Source organism: Rhinolophus sinicus, linkage group LG05 (assembly GCF_036562045.2).
Source record: "Rhinolophus sinicus isolate RSC01 linkage group LG05, ASM3656204v1, whole genome shotgun sequence".
Lineage (NCBI taxonomy): Eukaryota > Metazoa > Chordata > Mammalia > Chiroptera > Rhinolophidae > Rhinolophus > Rhinolophus sinicus.
The window spans coordinates 27,006,336-27,027,983 of NC_133755.1; the positions used below are offsets into that span (position 1 = coordinate 27,006,336).

A 21,648-nucleotide genomic window follows, 5' to 3' on the forward strand; every position below is an offset into this window, starting at 1 on the left:
CACATTTTTTTTTTTTCTTTTGAATTAAGTAACCATGTTTCATTCTTTGTGTAGGGCAATCGTGCACATGACCTCTGTTCAATGGGCCTTAGTCTCTGCTCTCTTCCTAATGGTTCCCATGGATTTGTGTTGATCCTGGGGCCAACAACCAGCCACTACAGGGTGACACGTGGGGGCCAAGCTGAACGTACGAGAGTCGTCGCCTTAGTACTGGGTTATGATCAACTGACGGAATTGGTCAAGGACATGTAGCATTTATATATCATTAAACACTGGGTGTTACCCCAAGATTCCCAGGGCCATTGTACAATATTTCCCCCCAGCAATTCCTACTATGTGAGCCAAGGTTACTGTTGGGGGGAGAATAGTGGGATTGTTTTAAAAGGTGTACAAATCCACATATGCATAAAGTGATGAATACCGAAAATATCTCACTTGTAGTTTGCAAACGTCTATAGAGATTTTGTAATGAATACAATCAAAATTGATTTAAAATCTTACAAAATCCATGGTAAATCCCTAACATTATGTATTATTAGAGTAAGTACAATTACTATCATGTGGAGAATCCATGACATTTGTATATTAAAATTGGTCTTTGTGAAAAAGTGAGAAAAGACGAACCTGTAGAGTCAGAAAGTACATTAGTGGGTACCTGGGGCTAAAGGTGAGGTGGGGATTACCTGTTAGTAGCCAAGAGGGATCTTATTGGGGTGATGAAATGTTCTAATACTGGATTAGGTTGTAATAGTGCTGCAACACACTACCATTACTAAAAAACAAAAACAAAAAGATCACTGAGTTGTAGTCTTCAAATGTGTTAGTTTTATGATGAGTAAGTTATACCTCAAAAAAGTTGAGAAAAATGCAGGCTCAGGCCTGAATTTGAAAGAAGAAACCAAAACAGTGGTCCCTGAAAATTTTCATTTTAATTACCAAATTTTAAATGTGAGAAGGGAGAAATGATAGTCATGACCTGGACCTTTACAAGTCACTTGTTAGAGACCCACACCGTGGTTAATCCCCACGGAGCAAACAGGCCTAACACATTCACTACACTTGATGCTGGCTCCCTTTGGAATACATCTTGACATTGAAAAGAAGGGGAAATTTACATTCATTCACTTCACGCATAACACCAACTCTCCAAACACAACACACACACACACACACACACACACACACACACACACGTACACATGATGTTTCTGCCAAATGTCCTTATTTGGCTGACTTAGAAGGCCCTGACAGAGACAAGGAGGAAATATTTTAAGCTCCCCTTCTCTCACACTCTTTTGTGGGATGGAGAGCAGGTAGCTGATGTGGGAATTGGGGCACTAATGCTATGACTCTACAGAGTTTCATGACACATGCTGAGGACTCCTGTTCCCCAGACCACCTCCTGGTAGACAGACATCATGGTTATCATCCTGGTCCCTCTCCAGCCTTGCGCTCAATGCCAGGTACCCAGGTAGTATGGCCCATTGAGAAAATAAATCAAGGTGTATAACTGCCAACAAAAAGCCTTAGAAGTATTGAAAACAAGCTCATCTATTGAGCAGACAGAATAAAGGATGGAAATCATTTCAAAATGGATCTTTCCCAGGTTTTTACAAAATACTTTGGGCCTGCGGTATACTGTCTATACCCCGCTGTTTTTTTTGTTTTGTTTTGTTTGTTTGTTTGTTTTTTAAACTTTAGGATAACAGGCAGTTCTTATACCATTTATGGAGCAAACCTGTGAAATCTATGTCTAGCTTTTCTTTGTTTCACTCTGTCCTTGTAAATTTTTGCTTTTGTAGGCTTCCTTCAACTCTAATGCTATCACGTACTCATGGGAAAGTGTGCTGGAGCATTGTACCTCCAGACAGCTCCTCACTGGTGTGAGGTTAAGGTAAGGTCCCTGGGAAAACCATGTAAGTGGTTAGGGCTGTCTAGTGCTGCCCCTCTGGCCACATCGCTAGGTGGCTTTGTCTCCTGGCCTGACTACAGATCACGGGGCCCATGTCCCGCAATCCTGACATTTCTTGATGGCAAAAACAAAAACAAAAACTGAATGCTTAGTAGAGTATCTGGGGGAACTGACACGGCAGCCATTGGGAAATCCTGGCTCAGAGTAAAGCAATTCTGTTTTCATTTCCATTTAAATTGATGTGAAATGTTAATCATCCAATTATATATATATACACAGTGGAGCAATGGCATTTCCTCTTCAACCTGTGTTTTCTGAGTTGAAATGTCAGTGTTCAGAGGATAAAGCTCATAGAGAGTCAGTGAAATTGCAGGAAAAAGGAACACATTTGGAGATGTCCACATCACCAGAATTTTTAACATAGGATAATAATGAAGACAGTCTGAGAATTTTCTTGGTTCTCTCTCTCTCTCTCCCTCTCTCTCTCTCTCACTCTCTCAATTGCTACAAGATACCTGAGCTAAATACCCCAGAAGGCCTAAACCCATATATCAGTACATTGAAGTGGAAGGGGAAAGAAATGTAACACTTTTTTTGAGTGGCAACTATATTCCAGGCCCTGTGCTGAGTACTTTATAAAGGTGCTTTCCTGTGAAATCCTCACTACAAATCTGTGACATAGATTTTCATGTCCCCATTAATCAGGTTAAAGAACTAAATCTGAGAGGAGTTAGGCAATTTGCCTCTGGGGTGTCATGTATCTAGTAAGTGGGGTAGGGGTAGGGGGTTGAACTTAGGTCTACCTCAGTCTAAAGCTCACGTTCTTTATACTATCTTGTGCATATTCATTAACACATCAGGAGACTTGACGTCATCCAAATGACAGCATGAGGTGAGCCTCTGTAAAGCTCCCCAGGAATTTACAACTAATCGAACAACAATAACTCCACAAAGGACACCCTGCATAGCAGACAGGCAAGACGAAGAGGCCCACTACTGAATTCACCTAAAGATGGGCAAATCGTGCGAGCAGGGGAGGAGGGAAGAGAGAAGTGCGGAGACAGAGCCGAGCGGGGGCAGGATGCAGACCTAACTCAGTGTTCTGAGCTCGCTGCTTCTCGGAACTACCGCAGCTGCGGGAGAGGGAAGAACTCGGACTGCTAGGGCTCTGCTTATGGCCCACAGGGCTGAGGGGGCAGCATATAACACGGCTGAACACAACGCTCACAGCAGAGACCTTGGAGAAAAGACTGAGGGAAGAAGGCTGAAAACGGTGGTTTAAGCCCGCACTGCCGAGCAGAGAACGGAGCCTTAGGCACTGAGACTAGCCGCCCCCTCCCTTCTCTCCCAGAGCTCGCCCTGCCCCCACCTGCCTGGTGCTAGAAGCAGAACAGTAGCAGTGTCAGATCAAAACAACAGAATATTTGCTGTTCTGAGAACTGTGGTCCACAGACACAGATTCGCAGCCCAACTAGCTCTGGCAAAGGGGAGGGAGCTATGGAAGCAGGACCGGCTGTGGGTGGTCGCTACCATTGCTCTGGGCCACCTCTCACAACTCACCCCACCCCTGGCCCCACCTATCTGGGCGGATCCCTGCAGGAGTAAACAGAACTGCTGAAACATACGGGCTCTGAATCGGGTGCAGGAAGAGCTTTGGAACTTCAAAAGCTCTCCGCATACCCACCGGGACACTGCCCCCTGTGACCTAGACAAACTATTAATAGAGGAGAAGCCCGTCTCCCAGGGAATCCCCCCATTGTGTGAGAAGCTGGAATAGTACAGAGAAAACATAGTACTACCGTGTGAGAGAGAAAAAAAGGCTGCAGTCAGAGAGAAAATAAAACATTCTACCAACAAGTACTGGAAAACAAAAGAAAGACCTCTTCCTATCAACCTGTTGCAGAAGCCACTCCTGTAGGTGTCTAGGAAGAGAAATAATAAATCAGTAATTGCTATGAATAACCAAGGCAACAAGACAGCTCAGAAAGAAAGTGAAAAGTCTCCAGAAAAGGAACTTAAAGATATGGAAATATGTGACTTAAATGACAGAGGATTCAAGATTGCAGTTCTGAAAAACTCAACGAGATGCCAGAAAACACAGAAAGGCAGTTTAATGAACTCAGAAACACAATAAAAGAACAACATAGCATTTTACGAAAGAGATTGAAATTTTAAAAAAGAACCAAAGAGAATTTCTGGAGATTAAGAACTCAAAAGAAGAAATTAAGAATGAAATAACCAGCTTAGGTAGTAGAATTGACCAGATGGAGGAAAGAATCAGTGACATCGAAGATAGAAACCTGGAAATTACACAGATGGAAGAAGAAAGAGACTTGAGACTTAAAAGAAATGAAAGAACTCTACAAGAACTTTCTGACTCCATCAGAAAGAGCAATATAAGAATAATGGGCATACCAGAAGGAGAAGAAAGAGAGAAGGGAACAGAGAATATATTCAAACAAATTGTCGATGAGAACTTCCCAAACTTGTGGACAGAACTGGATCCTCGAATCCAAGAAGCAAATAGAACACCTAATTACCTCAATCCCAACAGGCCTTCTCCAAAGCACATTGTATTGAAGCTGTCTAAAATCAACGACAAAGAAAGAATCCTCAAGGCAGCCAGGGAAAAGAAGATGGTAACCTACAAAGGAAAGCCTGATCTGCACTACAAGAAATACTAAAGGAGGCTATTCGACCACCAACAGGGACAATTTGTGGCAACCAAAACATAAAAAGGGGGAGAGAAAAGGCCTGAACCGGAATATGGGAATGGAGAAAGTAAGCGTGCTGAAGAAAATGGAATACTCTAAATATCAAACTTTCTTTTACATAAACTTAAGGGTAACCACTCAAAAAAAATCCAGAACTGAAATATATACTGTAATAAAAGAAGAAACAGAGGGAAACATCATAGAATACCACCACACAGAAATAATAGACAACAACAAAAAGGCAAAGAAACAATGGAGACACAGCCTTACCAGAAAACTAAAGATAGAATGACAGGAAATCCTCACATATCAATAATCACCCTAAATGTAAATGGACTGAACTCACCAATAAAAAGGCACAGAGTAGCAGATTGGATCAAAAAACTAAACCCAACCATATGCTGTCTCCAAGAGACACATCTCAGCTACAAGGACAAGCATAGACTCAAAGTGAAAGGGTGGAAATTGACACTCCAAGCAAATGGTACCCAGAGAAAATCAGGTGTAGCCATAATGATATCAGATGAAACAGACTTCAGGGTGAAAAAGATAACAAGAGACAAAGATGGACATTTCATAATGGTAAAGGGACTATACAACAAGAAGACATAACAGTCATCAATATTTATGCCCCCAATCAGGGAGCACCGAAATATACCAAGCAACTACTAACAGAACTAAAGGGAGAAATTGACCAAAACACAATTATACTAGGGGACTTAAATACATCATTGACAGCTATGGATAGATCATCCAAACAGAAAATAAATAACGAAATAGCAGCCCTAAATGACACATTAGATGAAATGGACATAATTGACATATATAGAGCACTTCATCCTAAAACATCAGACTATACATTCTTTTCTAGTGTACATGGAACATTCTCAAGGATAGACCATATATTGGGACATAAAATCAGTCTCAACAAATTTAAGAAGATTGAAATCATACCATGCATATTCTCTGATCACAAGGCTTTGAAATTGGGTATCAACTGCAAAAAGAAAGCAGAAAAAAACACAAATACATGGAGATTAAACAACATACTTTTAAAGAACAACTGGGTCAAAGAAGAAATGAGAGGAGAGATCAAAAGATACATAGAAACAAATGACAATGAAAATACTTCCTACCAAAATTTTTGGGATGCAGTGAAAGCAGTTTTAAGGGAAATGTATATCATTACAGGCCTATCTCAAGAAACAAGAAAAATCCCAAATAAATAACCTCATGTTACACCTTAAAGAACTAGAAAAGAAGAACAAATGAAACACAAGGTCAGCAGAAGAAAGGAAATAACAAAAATCAGAGCAGAACTAAATGAAATGGAGAACAAAAAGACAATAGAAAAAATTAATGTGACAAAGAGCTGGTTTGAAAAGATTAACAAAATTGACAAACCTTTGGCTAGAGTCACTAAGATAAAAAGAGAGGAGACACTAATTAACAAAATCAGAAATGAAAAAGGGGAAGTTATCACGGACACCACAGAAATACAAAGGATCATCCAAGAATACTAGGAAGGACTATATGCCATCAAATTCAATAACCTAGAAGAAATGGACAAGTTCTTAGAAACATATAGCCTTCCAAGGCTGAACCATGAAGAACTGGAAAATCTAAACAGACCGATCACCAGTAACGAAATTGAATCAGTCATCCAAAACCTTCCCAAAAGCAAAAGTCCGGGACCCGATGGCTTCACTAGTGAATTCTACCAAGCCTTCAAAGAGGATCTAATATCAATCCTGCTCAAACTCTTCCAAAAAATTGAAGATGAGACAGTACTCCCTAACTCATTTTATGAGGCCAACATTACCCTGATACCAAAACCTGGTAAGGACAGCACAAAAAAAGAAAACTACAGACCAATATCTCTGATGAATACCGATGCAAAAATCCTAAACAAAATTCTAGCAAATCGTTGCAACAATGCATTAAAAAGATTATTCATCACGACCAAGTGGGGTTCATCCCAGGGGCACAAGGATGGTTCAACATCCGCAAATCCATCAATGTGATACATCACATAAACAAAATAAAGGACAAAAATCAGATGATTATATCAGTTGATGCAGGAAAGGCATTTGACAAGATACAACATCCATTTATGATTAAAACACTTAATAAAATAGGTATAGAAGGAAAATACCTTAACATAATAAAGGCCATATATAACAAGCACTCAGCTAATCTCATAATTAATGGTGAAAAACTGAAGCCCATTGCTCTACATTCAGGAACACAACAGGGCTGTCCCCTATCACCTCTGCTTTTCAACATAGTGTTGGAAGTCCTTGCCAGAGCAATCAGGCAAGAGAAAGAAATAAAAGGCATCCAAATTGGGAATGAAGAAGTTAAATTGTCACTCTTTGCAGATGACATGATACTATATATAGAAAACCCTAAAGACTCCACCAAAAAGCTATTAGAAACAATCAACGAATACAGTAAAGTTGCTGGCTACAAAATCAACGTACAAAAGTCCATTGCATTCCTATATACTAACAATGAAATCTCAGAAAAAGAAATACAAAAAACAATTCCTTTTGCAATTGTAGCAAAAAGAATAAAATACCTAGGAATAAATTTAACCAAGGATGTGAAGGACCTATATGCTGAAAAATAAAGAAATTGAAGAAGACGCAAAGAAATGGAAAGACATTCCATGCCCATGGATTTGAAGAATCAACATAGTTAAAATGGCCATATTACCCAAAGCAATATACAGATTTAATGCAACCCCATCAAAACCCCAATGGCATTTTTAAAGAAATAGAACAAAAAATCATCATATTTGTTTGGAACCACAAAAGACCCTGAGTAGCCAAAGCAATCTTAAGAAAAAAGAACAATGCTGGAGGTATCACACTCCCTGACTTTAGCTTGTACTACAGGGCTACAATAATCAAAACAGCATGGTATTGGCAGAAAAACAGACACATAGACCAATGGAATAGAATTGAGAACCCAGAAATAAAATCACATAAAATGGACAGATAATTTTTGACAAAGAAGCTAAAAACATACAATGGAGGAAAGACAGCCTCTTCAATAAATGGTGCTGGGAGAATTGGATAACGACGTGCAAAAGAATGAAACTGGACTGCTATTTGTCACCATGTACCAAAATTAATTCAAAATGGATCAAAGACTTAAGCATAAGACCTGACACAATAAACTGCATAGAAGAAAACATAGGTACTAAACTTGTGGACCTTGGGTTCAAAGAGCATTTTATGAATTTGACTCCAAAGGCAATGGAAGTAAAAGCTAAAATAAACGAATGGGACTATATGAAACATAAAAGCTTCTGCACAGCAAAAGAAACCATCAACAAAATAAAGAGGCAACCAACTGAATGGGAGAAGATTTTTGCAAACAGTGCCTCCAATAAGGGGCTAATATCCAAAATATACAAGGAACTCATGCAACTCAACAACAAAAATACAAACAACCCAATTGAAAAATGGGCAGAGGACCTGAAGAGACATTTCTCCAAAGAGGACATACAAATGGCAAATAGACATATGAAAAAATGCTCAACATCATTAATCATCAGAGAAATGCAAATCAAAACCACAATGAGATATCACCTCACCCCAGTCAGAATGGCTATCATCAATAAGACAAATAGTAGCAAGTGTTGGAGAGGCTGTGGAGAAAAAGGAACCCTCATACACTGTTGGTGGGAATGCAGACTGGTGCAGCCGGTATGGAAGGCAGTGTGGAGGTTCCTCAAAAAATTACAAATAGAATTGCCATATGACCCAGCAATCCCTCTCCTGGGTATCTACCCAAAAAATCTGAAAACATTTATACATAAAGACATGTGTGCTCCAATGTTCATTGCAGCTTTGTTTACGGTGGCCAAGACATGGAAACAACCAAAATATCCTTCGATAGATGAATGGATAAAGAAGTTGTGGTATATATACACAATGGAATACTATTCAGCGGTAAGAAAAGATGATATAGGAACATTTGTGACAACATGGATGGATCTTGAGAGTGTAATGCTGAGCAAAATAAGTCAGACAGAAAAAGCAGAGAACCATATGATTTCACTGATATGCGGTATATACACCAAAACCAACAAAAGAACAAGAGAAACAAATGAGAAACAAAAACTCATAGACACGGACAATAGTTTAGTGGTTACCAGAGGGTAAGGGGGGAGGGGAGTGGGAAATGAGGGTAAAGAGGATCAAATACATGGTGATGGAAGGAGAAGTGACTCTGGGTGGTGAAGACACAATGGGATTTATAGATGATGTAATACAGAATTTTACACCTGAAATCTATGTAATTTTACTAACAATTGTCACCCCAATAAATTTAAAATAAATAAAAAAACCAAACCAAAACAAAACAAGAAAACACTTCACTAAGAGAAGATTTTGTGTAACTTTTCTGAGATGGAGGTTTTAACCAGTTAATCCAACTGTCAGTTCAGCAATGAGAACACGAATCTGTCTGAAGGGGGATGAGAGGAGAGGAAATGCTGGAATCCATCTGATTTCCTGCTGCTCTCCAGAAAAGAGTGTTTGTTTTGGGTGGGGTGCTGCTGTGTTCCCTTTGGAGCCCATCTCAGTGGTTAAGGAAAGAGTAGACTGCTTGTGTGCACTGACAATTCCTCGGACAATAACCTCCAAGAATGACTCCCAGACTCCTGCTTCTTTTGTTCAGAGACCTAAAAGATTGGAACATGATTTCCAAAGGTTCCAGTAAATCATTACTGAACATGCCTGCTGGCATGGTGTCCCCTGAATTCCCTTCCTGGGACCCTCTGACCCTAGGGCCTGGGTAGCCATGTATCAAAGGCCCCTTTGGTCTAGGCCCCAAATGACCAAATCTCCTTTCATGGTCACGTCCATTAGCTGCACCTGGCTGTGCTGGAGAAGATTACTTGACCTTCTATTTTTTGCCAATCAGGTCAGAGCTGGACATGTTTAAAAGAGTTTCTAGTTGTCTTAGTGTTTAACATTTTACATATAGGAAATGCTAAGAGTTTAAGGGTATAGAAATAGGTCTTTATTCATTTCTGAATTTTTAAAAGATTTTTTTGAGGGGGAAGAGGAACAGGACTTTATTGGGGAATAGTGTGTACTTCCAGGACTTTTTTCAAAGTCAAGTTGTTGTCCCTTCAGTCTTAGTTGTGGAGGGCACAGCTCAGCTCCAGGTCCAGTTGCCGTTGCTAGTTGCACGGGGCGCTTCCCACCATCCCTTGCGGGAGTCGAACCAGCAACCTTGTGGTTGAGAGGACACACTCCAACCAACGGAGCCATCCGGGAGCTCAGTGGCAGCTCAGCTCAAGGTGCTGTGTTCAATCTCAGTTGCAGGGGGCGGAGCCCACCATCTCCTGTGGGACTTGGGGAGTTGAACTGGCAACCTTGTGGTTGGGAGCCCACTGGCCCATGTGGGAATTGAACCGGCAGCCTTTGGAGTTAAGAGCATGGAGCTCCAACCGCCTGAGCCACTGGGCCAGACCATTTCTGAATTTTTTTAAGTCATGGACTTTATTAGCTGTTTTTCATGCCAAAGGGAATAATGATAGTGTCTGACCTGGAGCTTGAATATAATCCCACTACTGCATGCTTTAAAAGTGGAAAATACTAAAATTGAGGCAAAGAGAACAATGAACAATTTCTAAAAAAAAAAAAAAAAAAAAAATACCTGGAAGATGTATGGGAAAGACTGTATGTATGCAATGCTTATTTCAAAAATAAATCCAAGGTGGTATGATTTAACTAGAGTGGTTAAGTACTAGATTGTAAGGAAGATAATACGAATTCCAAAATTTACCATGTTTATAGTAAAGTGGACTAAATGTGGGCAGAGCATGTGTTCTGTATGAGCCTTAATGTCCTCATGTAACTGGGGATACTGGTGCACAATCTCCTATATGCTATAAAGTGGTCTTTAGACGGGCCACTACATACATCCACGGATGTGGTACCCCGTATGTCTCCAGGGGTATCATTTAGATTATGGTGACCCCTTGAGATTGTACTATATAACCTACTCAACCATCCAAGTTACTTTAGAAAATAAAGTTACAGTGAGAAATAAAGTAGCAGGACGTAATCTATTGTAATGTACTTGTTACAGAAGTATACTATAGAATATCTTAGTTTTCGGAATAATTAGAAGTCAGGAAATTAAAAAGTGAAAAACTTAAACCATCAATAGCTAACAATTTTTTTGTTGCAAAACCAAATAGTGTTTTCTAGCACACTCACAAAAAGACAGTCTCATTTTCAAAAAAAGAATCTACAGGATAAAAAGCAATAAATGTTTGGAGGGGCAAAATCACTTCACATCACTTAATGATATAACCTAAATAAGATAATGGATAATGGATATATAGTGCTTATGCTGTGGCATACAGTGGAGCTCTGTGGTGCATGTTAAAGGGTTCTTTCTCTACTCACAAAACTTTTCCTATTCATTCTCATTTTGTCATGGTTTCTATTCCTTTTTGACCTTTGGAGAGTTAATCTCAGTGTAAATAATGATAATTCTTTCCTGTATTTTATACCAATTGTCAGTTGACAAAGTGCTCTGAGACCCATCTTACTAATCCTCTCATTGACTCTATTTAAATGGCCATCTATTATTCTGCCTAGTCTACAGGCAAGAAAACCAAGGCGCAGGGAGGAAAGCAGTGGATTCCAGCCACACAGTGAATCGTAGTTAGAAGTCCGGTTTCTTGAATTTAATTCTAAAGCTCTTGTCACTGTACCCTCTTGGCGCATATTCATAAACGCCACACTAAGAGAACAAAGTGAATTGCTAGTGTAACTAGTTGTATATCAAATTCTTCCTATGGTATTCAGAATTCTGGAAGTGATGTAATTTAAAAATGACATGCATTTTCTCTAAAACAAAATTTTATTTTTACAAAAGTTTCTATATACAAAATGGGAAAAAAAAACCCCATCCCTATAATTGTCTATTTCCTTTCCATTCATGCATTAAAATCTCTAGAGTGAAATAATTCCTACTTGACAGAATTCAAAAGATATTCAAAACATTCCAAGCGAACAGAAAATCTGACAACACCACAGGCTAAGGGACGGCTTTGAATACCCAATTTTTAAACTCTTCTGGCTCTGGGAGTAAACAATTGGTAAAGGGAAGTGAAAGGGGGGTATAGGCTGTTTTCAGAACAAGCTCAATCAAGATGTATGGAGAAAGACCAAAGTAGGACCAAATGAGGTAAAAATATTTCCCATTCATCATCGTCTAAGAGGTTTCTGTGCAATTAAGGAAGGACTCTTACTTCTATTTGAATCCAATAGAAGCAAGAAATGAAAGGAAAATTCACATTTGGAATATGGTATAGAAGTGGGAATATCTTGACCCCACAGGCCCAGGTTTTACCCAAGTAAATGAAATAATTGTTAGCTAAAAGAATGTGACGTTATAGGTGGTCTTTAGTACAAAAAAGGCTGAGTTCCAAATGTTCCTTCTTATATATATATTTTTTTGCTCTTGAATTTTGAAAGTGTTACTCCATAGAAGCAATATGATATAACGTAGTTATGAACCCATGCCAGGCCATTTCAAAATGTCTATTTAGCACTCCACAGAGTATCCCTAAAGTTTTAAAAGTACTGGCCTGAGTTCTGGATCTTGGAGGCAGGGATTATGGCAGAGAAAAGAATGAAGGCAAAAAAAAAAAAAAATAATACTATATTATTCCTCATCACAGTTCCCACCAGAGCAAAAATTATGCAAAAGGAAAAATGTTTTGTTCTGAGATTCTTAGTGCTCTTAAGTTACCTTTCTCCCATCTTACCTTAATAACCTACTCAGATACATTCTATTTCTCAAAAATAAGCCACGCTATAGAAGCATGTACTGTTTCTCTCTCTCAGTCATAACTTGACTTCTTTGCTACCTCTAGAAGGTGTTAGGAAGAGAGCAGTCTAACTGAAACAACTCGTACTAATGTATAAATGACTGATTTGTACATTCATTTATAGACACAACACATGCATACATACACACCAACACATACACACACAATTTCATTACTTATACGTGTGTTAGCTAGGCATCATTTTAGGAACCAGGGATATAATAGAGAAAAGAAAGCCACATTTCTGTTCCCATGAGGCTGACATGTCTGTTAGGAGAGTTAGATCATAATAACATTCAATAATAAATAAACTAAAAACATCTAGAAAGTAATAAATACAGAAAATAGGTTGTTATTTTGTAATACAGAAGAGCTGGATGAGTACTTCACTGTGTGTGGTTAAGGAAAGGTCGCTTGGAAGAAGTGACAGTTAAGATGAGATAGAATTAAGACAAAGAGCCAGTTGTGTGTCAATGAAGGTGAAGAATTGTAGAAAAGCTAGTGCAACCCTGAGAAAGGAATGAACTTGGTGCATGGAGGACAGTGAAAAGGCCAGTGGGCAAGGAGGAAAACAGAATGGAAAGACAGTGGGGGGCCAAGTCACGCAGGTCTTTGTCAGCCAGAGTGGTGCCTTTTAAAGTTTATCCTAAGTGAAACAGGAAGTCGTTGGAAGACTGTAAGCAGAAATGTGGTCTGATTATATCTAAAACTGCCTATAGCAGAAGCGTGAAGTCAGGAGGCTACTGAGTCTGAGTAGGGGTCTAGACCAAGGAGGGTGGTGACAGAGAAATAAGTGGGTTTGATCAAGATACGTTTGAGGAAAGATCTGCAGGGATTATAAATGGATTGACTGTGGGGGTGAGGAAAAAGGAATCAAGCACACCTGGGTGGATGACGAGACTGTTTTCCTGAGAAAGGCAAAGTCTGGAAAGAATAGGTTTGGTTGAAAAATAAGGCGCTTAGGCAGTGGAAATTAACAGTTCTATTTTGGACATGGTAACTTTGAGCTGCAAATTACACATCTAGCATCGATACAGGGAAGGCAGTTGGTATGTGAATCTAGAGCTCAGGGGCAAGTGGAGGCTGGAGATATACATCTGCCAGTCATTGGCATATTAATAACATTTAAGCCACGGAGACTGGTGTGATGGCTCAGGGAGTGAGCGTGGACCGAGAAGAGAAGAGACCTGGAGACCAGGCTCTGGTTCACTCCAGCCGTAATCCACATTTCATATGACAGAACAAAAAATGTAATTGTATGGCTGCCATGCTTTTCAGAATGGTTTATTATTTATTAATACAAGAGCTGCACAGAAGTGGAAAGAGACTGTGCAAGAAGCTCCCTCTTCTGCTGACAGGCAGCCCTGTAAAAGGTGATTTGGAAAAAGAAGGCCCTTCGTCTTACTAACTTGTATGGGTCTCTAAGTTCTTATGCAAACTTCAGGTTGAGAGGGAGAAAGCCCTTCCCTGCCAGTAGATGCTAATGAACACTTGCTACCAGTTGGTATAAGGAGGAAGCTCTGTCTCACCTGGAAAGTCAAAAAGCTCTTTTCCCCGGAGATTTTGAATAATATAGTAAAACACACCTCCAATGAGATATGTAGCTAGTTAATCCTGCTTGAGGCAGGGAAAGTTTTCAATGCCCATCAGGCCATCACAAGCCACGAATCTAAGAGTCTCACCTAGAAAGAGGCAGCAGTACATCAGACATTAGCCAGGAGCCCTTCTTCTTTAGGACACGTGTCAAGACACAGGCCTGGAGAAAAAGCGGGGTGCCAGGACCACTGCCAGATTAATGGTAGGCTACAAATGAAGAGGAGTTTTCCTTATTCTTCTTCAGCCTATAGCAACTGGGTTTTGTCATCTGGGAACAATAGCTTTCTTTTTTTTTTTTAAGTCAGGAGATTTTAAAACAAAGCACTGTTCGGAATCATCAGGGTTGGAGAATAAAGTGAGAAATATTCATTCAGCATCTTGTTCAATTTGCACAGCTGTTTTTAGGGAAAAAAAGTCTGTTTACATAGGTATGATTTTCTGAGATTACCTGTGAATATATTGTTTGGGGAGCATGCTGCACAGTTAATATTGCAGCAAATTACAGGAATTCTCCCAATAACAGAGCAAAGAAATCTCTATCCCGATGGGAAGAATTTATAGCAGTGTAGGGAAACCATTTTGACAACTAATGATTCTGTTGTATTCTCCCCAATAGGGTTTCTTACTTCTTGATGCCTCTCCCTGGGAATTAAGCTGGTTTTAAGTGGCAGAACAAATGAGTCCTCCAAACAGAAAGTTTTACTGTAATCCACATTTCATGTTACAGAAAATGTTGTTTTAAATTGTATGGCTGCACACTATTCAAAAACACTTATTAATACAAGAGATGCACAGGGCCATTTCGGAAGATTATTATATAGAAAAAAGAGCCAGTTTTGAGGTATTGAGATGAGAAGTTGGGAAATTTAAGAACAATGTTTTTTGTTTTTTTTTTTGAACAAGGATTTGATGTAGGAAAAGCATTTTCTTTTGATCCGTTTGAAAGCAAGTGATGCATTTGCTAGAACCGATTGCTGACTTTCCAGAAAGGCAGGCTGATTTTGAGTAACTGTCATGAGAGACCTAATTTCATCTTCATTACCATAACTTGCACAGATTCTCCTCAAGGATTAAACCCATGGCCAACAGTGTGTGCTAACTTGGGCACCATTTGATACAGTGATTTAAGCCTTCGGCAAAGTGGACCGCAAAACATTTTCTTATAATAGACATAGATACAGCAATAGATAACCACGGTATTCAGTTCCTTTGGTTGTATACTGGGGGTGCCAATAAAATGTATACACATTTTAAGAGAGATTATCTATGCTCAAGCAGTAGTTTGCCATAATCAGAAGTATCTTGACGCTGATGATAACCACCTTGAGCACCCCTTGTAATTGCACACGTCAAACGTGACTTGTATTAATCTTTTGTTATCAGTATACATTGAGTATTACAATTTTAATACAGTTTTTTTCCTTTCTTAAAATGTGTATACATTTTTTTGGGCACCCTCTGTATATGTTTTCTAAACAAAGCAACTTAAAATATGAATTTTTTAAAAGGAATTCTTTTTTCTTTTTTTAAAATTTTATTGGAGAATATTGGGGAATAGTGTGTTTCTCCAGGGCCCATCAGCTCCAAGTTGCCTTCAATCTAGTTGTGGAGGGTGCAGCTCAGCTCCAAGTCCAGTTGCCATTTTCAATCTTTAGTTGCAGGGTGCACAGCCCACCATCCCATAAGGGAATTAAACCGGCAACCTTGTTGTTGAGAGCTCACGCTCTAACCAACTGAGCCATCCGGCCGCCCCCAAATATGAATATTTTAAGTTTTATCTCCTGTTTGGTAAATTTATGATAATTTTTGGAAAAAAAATCAAAATAAAGACCAAATGTGGAACTGCTGGAACAGAGCTGGGGTTGACGGGGAGCCTGCTTTCCTCTGAGGATGAGTAGTCAACTGGAAGACTTTGCATAACCTTGCTAACTAAGGCGGGAATACTCTTACTCCCTAAATCTCCTGGATCCTCTGTCAGCTCAGGTGGGCACCAAAACCATGCCAGGCCACTTGATCAGGACTCCCAAGTGGTTGATCAGTTGGACAGCACCCCGTGCTCTGGCTGCCCAGTATAAGTACGGACACTTCATTCCTGGTCTCCCTGGTCATTTCATCCGATGTGTTCAGATTTGTGCTGGTCAGATCCTCAGCTGTTCAACATAAGTAATAACTACAAAAGCTGCTATTTGATTGAGTTCCTTCCATGTCCGAGATGCCGTACTAGATGCATCATTTATAGGTATTTTTCTTCAGTAAGTATATTACAAATAGAGAAACTGAGGCTCAGATGGGTTAAAAGTAACATATCCATCATCACCGAGATGATAAATATCTCAGCGGAGAAGAACTAGTAGATTCCAGTGAAGAGATAGATATATATGATTTCAACTGTACTTTTTTTCAGACTCAAGCCCAGAAGCCAGGGTTGCCCATTATGGCAAGTGTTAGTAGAAATCACAGAGTTTGTATCAGTGGCAAGTGTGGAACGTGCAAAGTGAGTGGCACCACAGCAGGGCTGTCACTCCCAAGTCCCGCCATTCCCCAGACCCACTGTGATGCTTGTCCTTGACCTGCTACTTGGTAGAGAATGAGAATCTTGTTGCTCAAAGTGAAGGCTGTACATCTGTCAAGATGTCAAGTAGTGCTGGGGAATAGGTCCCGGATGTCAGTTACAATAAGCTCTCATGTTCACCAGGACCACCTGAGAGCTCTAGGTCTCCCGATTCCACAGGTTGGGGATAGGTCTCAGGCATTTGCATTTTTTACGCAAGCTTCCAGGTAATTTTGATGCCCACTGAAGTTGGAAAATTACTGCTGTCAATGTCATATTTGGGAGTATGATGTCTTAGTCAGAAATCTGAGCAACTATAATGAGCTACAGTTGTAGGCTGGCAGAAAAATTAAGCTTATAGGAATGCATGAAGGGACGTCCATGCAATGCACACTTAGCCTGCTCACTTTTGAGATAACTTTTCCTGTCCTGATCAATGCCTGCTTCTTGTTCTTTACTCCCGTTAATACTTGGGTCAGGAGAATATTGTTGCAGGTTTTCAGCATTTATCTTAGTTACCTAACGAATACAGTTTCATAAAAATCATCTAAACTTTACTAAATACATAAAAGACAAAAAATTTGTTCTTGAAGATGATTCTGTAATTGTCTTTTGTGTTTTTGAAAGTGCTAATTGTGATGAGATGCTGATCTATCCATCTGTCCATCAAATCAGTCTGCTCTCTCCATGCAGGCCATGCAGTTCCCTCTGGGAACGCTTTCCCGTCATCATGATGATACTGATCAACTTTCTAACCTTGAAAAATGCCCTGACAGTGTTCTGACAGAGTCATCATGTGTATCTTTGGGGCTCTCGTCTCTCATAGGCCTGGTTTGTTATCACAGTTCTTGAAGTTGTTAGGCAAGCAAAGGTGACAAGGCAAATAAGGGGAATCATATATAAATGTATTCTTTACCTGGTACTGAAGTTCCAAGTGCGACGAACACTACTGCAGTCACAGAATCTTTCAGGCCAATGGTGCAGCCGAAGTGGGAAGCCAAGTCTCCGATGAAAGCTGTCAGTACGCCAATCATGAGGATGGAGACAATGAAACACGCCCATCCATTCCAGTATTCTGTCGGGGGGACGAAGGCAAAGAGGACCTTCCAGAACACAGTCAGAAAGTGCATCACGTAATCGAAACAGGAGGGCAGCTTCTCCTCCCCACATTCGTCATCATCATCATCTTCCCCTGGAGAGAAAAGAATGAAGCACATTTCATCACAACCCATGCTATCAGGGTCTCTCTCTCTCCCAGTCTCTGCTTCCCAGACCCATCATTACTCCCCTCTGAGTGACCAGGAGGCCGTTAGAGATGGGTGAATCTTAGGTTTTCCAGGAGTCAATCATAATGAAACAATTATTAAAATTCTGACATACCCTCTTTCTATGGCTCATGGGTGAATGGCAAAAACTTAACCTTCCACTCAGTTTTGGTTAGATGCAATCAAGATACGCCCTTTCTACTCTCATATCACCTCCAGTGAGATTTATCACCTCAGAGAAATGAAAAGAATTTCTTCCAAAGCCCTGTGCCAGGCTCAGAAAAAAAAGCCTCTTTTAAAGAAAGTGAACTGTGACAGAGTTCTTCTGCCAGGGTTCTTTTCTTCCAGCTTCGAGTCCAGCTCTGGACATTCATGGTTCTACAATCAAGTATAGGACAATGTTTGCACAGGGCCTCCAAGAGCGGTTCCAGACCCTGCCTGTTTCTCTAGCTTTATCTCCTGCAACTACTTCACATGCAAACTTCATCCTAGCCACATGGAATGATGTGCATTTTTTTTCAAACCACATGTACTTTCTCCTACTTTTGTCCTTTAGAACTAAAAGTATTTGGCATGCCCCCCAATCCCTCCCTCCTTATCCTTCCCCACTTGTCCTTTCAAGGTCACTTCCTTTATGAAGTCTTCTCTGAACCCCTCTCACCCTCCAGCCAGTGCTGGGAACTCCTCCTGAGAACTTCCATAGCCCCCAACACTTGTCAAACTAGATTAGGGGTTCTCAAAGTAGCAGCATCACCAGCGAGCTTGTCAGAAATGCAAATTCCTGACCCCACTCAATCAGAAACTAAAGGAGTGGGGGAGGGTGGGAGATGGCACAGCAATCTGTGTTTGAACCAGCCTTCTACGTGATTCTCATGCATGAGCAGTATGACAACCAGTCTCTAGATTGTGCCTGTCCACTTTGCCTCTCTTCCCAGGTAACTGTGAGCCCTTCAAGGGCATGGATTTGTTCACTGTCCCTCGTGTTTGGTCCCATCTCCACCATGTGGCATAAGCTGGTTAAATGCTTGTTAAATGAATGGATACATGCATTAATTCCTACTGACTTTATATAACTACTTAATTACATGATATATACACACATATCATAATTTTGCCAAGTGCATTATACTGTCAATGAAGAAAAAAATGCATAAAGCTTACTATTTAAAGGAAATCAATACCACTATTCTCAAATGGAGACTTCATTTCTAATGTGATACAATCCCCATTCACATATTTTAAAATTGGGATATTGAATGTCAGCTCTTCCTGAAGTGATAGCAAATAGACATCTGTGTTTTGTGGGCATTTTGGAAAAACCTCCTTGGGGACTTTGTTCACCACCCCCAACTCCCCAACCTTGTCACCAAGGATCTACTTTCTTTCATTTAATGAATGCAGCTGGCAGCAGGTGAAGCTGTCACACTTTCCAGCTGACTGCTTGACCCGAGATTGTCAACACAGCACAAATGCAAATGCATGTGCTCTTCATGAGATACTCCGTGGGGAGGCCATCTGGTGCAGATGACGATGGGGACTCTGAAAGCAGAGGAACTCTGAGGGAAATGCGCCTCTCACAAAACATGAAGAGAGGAATGTCTGGACTTGTCACCTGTCATCTTACAAGAAGACAGAAGAGGCAACGGCCCACTCTTCAAGGAGCACCTGGTCAGGATTATTATGTGAACCAACTTGGGGGCATCTGTGGAGAAAGCATCCTCACTTTTGAGGCTTTGGAAGGTCTCCAATCAACTGTTAGGAGGAAACCCCCAGTGGACGAATGGATCACCTTGGGAGACTAAATAGACAGGAAACTCGAGTCAGGTCAGCTGATTCAAAAGGATGTGACTCACTGGAATGAACAAGCACTGTTGACTATGTTAAAATAATTAAACAAGGAGGCTATGAGGCCGAGATGGCGCTAATGCCTTGGTAACCTATGTACGCAAATCAAAACCTAAGCCAGAGTCAATTCCCGTAAATATACTTGTATCTGAGAAAATGAAATTTAAGAAAATACAAACACAAACCACCACCGAGGCTTTCCCAAATAAGGAAACTGCTTAAGCTACAGCCAATGAAATCATTTCCTTGCTTTGCTTCTGCATCTGCTCTGTAAATCTTTCCCCTAACCTCCGTTGGCAGAGCGCTTCTAATCACTTTTGGTTTGACTCTGCCCAATCTGAATCTGTGTTAGCTCAAGTAAACTCTTGAAAAGTTTAATGTGCCTCAGTTTATTTTTTAACAACCGTTTCCTGCAGCACTCATGCTGTATGGCTATTACATATTTCTACGATCACCCTTGCCTGAAAGAAAAAGGTGCTTTTATGTAAAAGCACATGTTATGGACCGAATTCTATCTCCACCAAATTCATATGTTGAAGCCCTACTAAGCCCCACCCAGCACCTCAGAATGCGACTGTATTTGAACCCATGGCATTTAAAGAGGTGATTCAGTTAAAAATGAAGCTATTAGGATGGACTATAGTCCAATCTGACTGGTATTCCTATAAGAAGAGGAAACTGGGACCCAGAGAGAGACAGAAGGGATGTGCACACAAAGACGGAAGACCCTGTGAAGACACTACGTGAAGATGGCCCCTTCCTTCTCCCAAGTCAAGGAGAGAAGCCTCAGGAGAAACGAAACCTGCCAATACTTTGATCTTGGATATCTATCTTCCAGAAGTGTGAGAAAGTAAATTTCTATTGTTTCCACTACCCAGCCTGTGGTGTTTTGTTATGGCAGCCCTAGCTAACTAATACAGCATCCCCTCAGAAGCCTCCTATGTGGTCACATTGATGTGTAAAGAACAGCGACTCTGTTTCTATTACCCACTCCATTCTCGTGTCCTATCCATTTCTTCCTTTTTCCTTCTTTCACTTTTCTTCCCATTTCCCTTTTACCCTACATGTTAGCTCCAGGTAGGACTCACCGTCAGTGGTGCAATTGTCAGGGCTTATTTGAGGGAGCGAGGAACAAGAGAACCATGTTAACTTTTTCACTACTTGCTCCCCCCTCCTCCTTCCAAAGACTCCTTCTAACTAGACTTTCCAGTTAGATTTATTTTACATCCTATGCTTTAAAATTTTCATATTTGGGACATTTTATAATTTCACAGGGTATCTGATTAAAACAGTTTGAAAAACACTGAATTTAATCAATCATCCATCGAAATAGATTATTCTTACCTCTAACTCTACAAGATTACTTAATTTGGGGTGTCTAAGTCCAAATTGTGAAGATGAACAAGAAAACAAATAAATGAAGTTTCTCAGAAGAAATGACACATAAATCGAGACTGGATATTATATTTGCCTTCGAGATGGAAACAATAACACCCTTCCCATGAGGGATATGCAGGGGAATAACTAGATCACCTCTGCAAAGTGTTTGAAGGTGTTTCAGGATAATAATTATCGTGGTAGTTATCATTATTTTCCTCCACTTAGGATTGTTACTGTGTTTCCCTGTCATTATTTAATCGCTTAGTCATTATGCTGGATTCTAAGGTTACATTCTAAGCTTTTAAAAACAAAACGGAATCCTGCCCTCTGGAATTAACTTCATGATGTATAAGTGTGCAACACAAAATGTGTGTGTGTGTGAGTGTGTGTGAGAGAGAGAGAGAGAGAGAGAGAAAGAGAGAGGGGGGGGCATATTGAGATTTCCTTCTGCGGGCTTCCAGCATTACAAGAAATCTTAAATATTTTAATGCCTAAGTCTGGAATGGAAGGCTCAT

General features: G+C 40.3%; 1 protein-coding gene across 8 annotated transcripts in view; it reads right to left on the reverse strand.

The window, feature by feature from the left end:
* SLC8A1 (solute carrier family 8 member A1) overlaps positions 1–21,648 on the reverse strand; it is a 386,698-nt gene that overhangs the window by 32,181 nt on the left and 332,869 nt on the right. For all 8 annotated transcript variants that reach the window (XM_074331917.1, XM_074331918.1, XM_074331919.1 and 5 more), the window contains one exon: positions 17,560–17,835. In XM_074331917.1, coding sequence (XP_074188018.1) covers positions 17,560–17,835 — 276 coding nt within the window. The remainder of the gene's footprint in view (positions 1–17,559; positions 17,836–21,648) is intronic.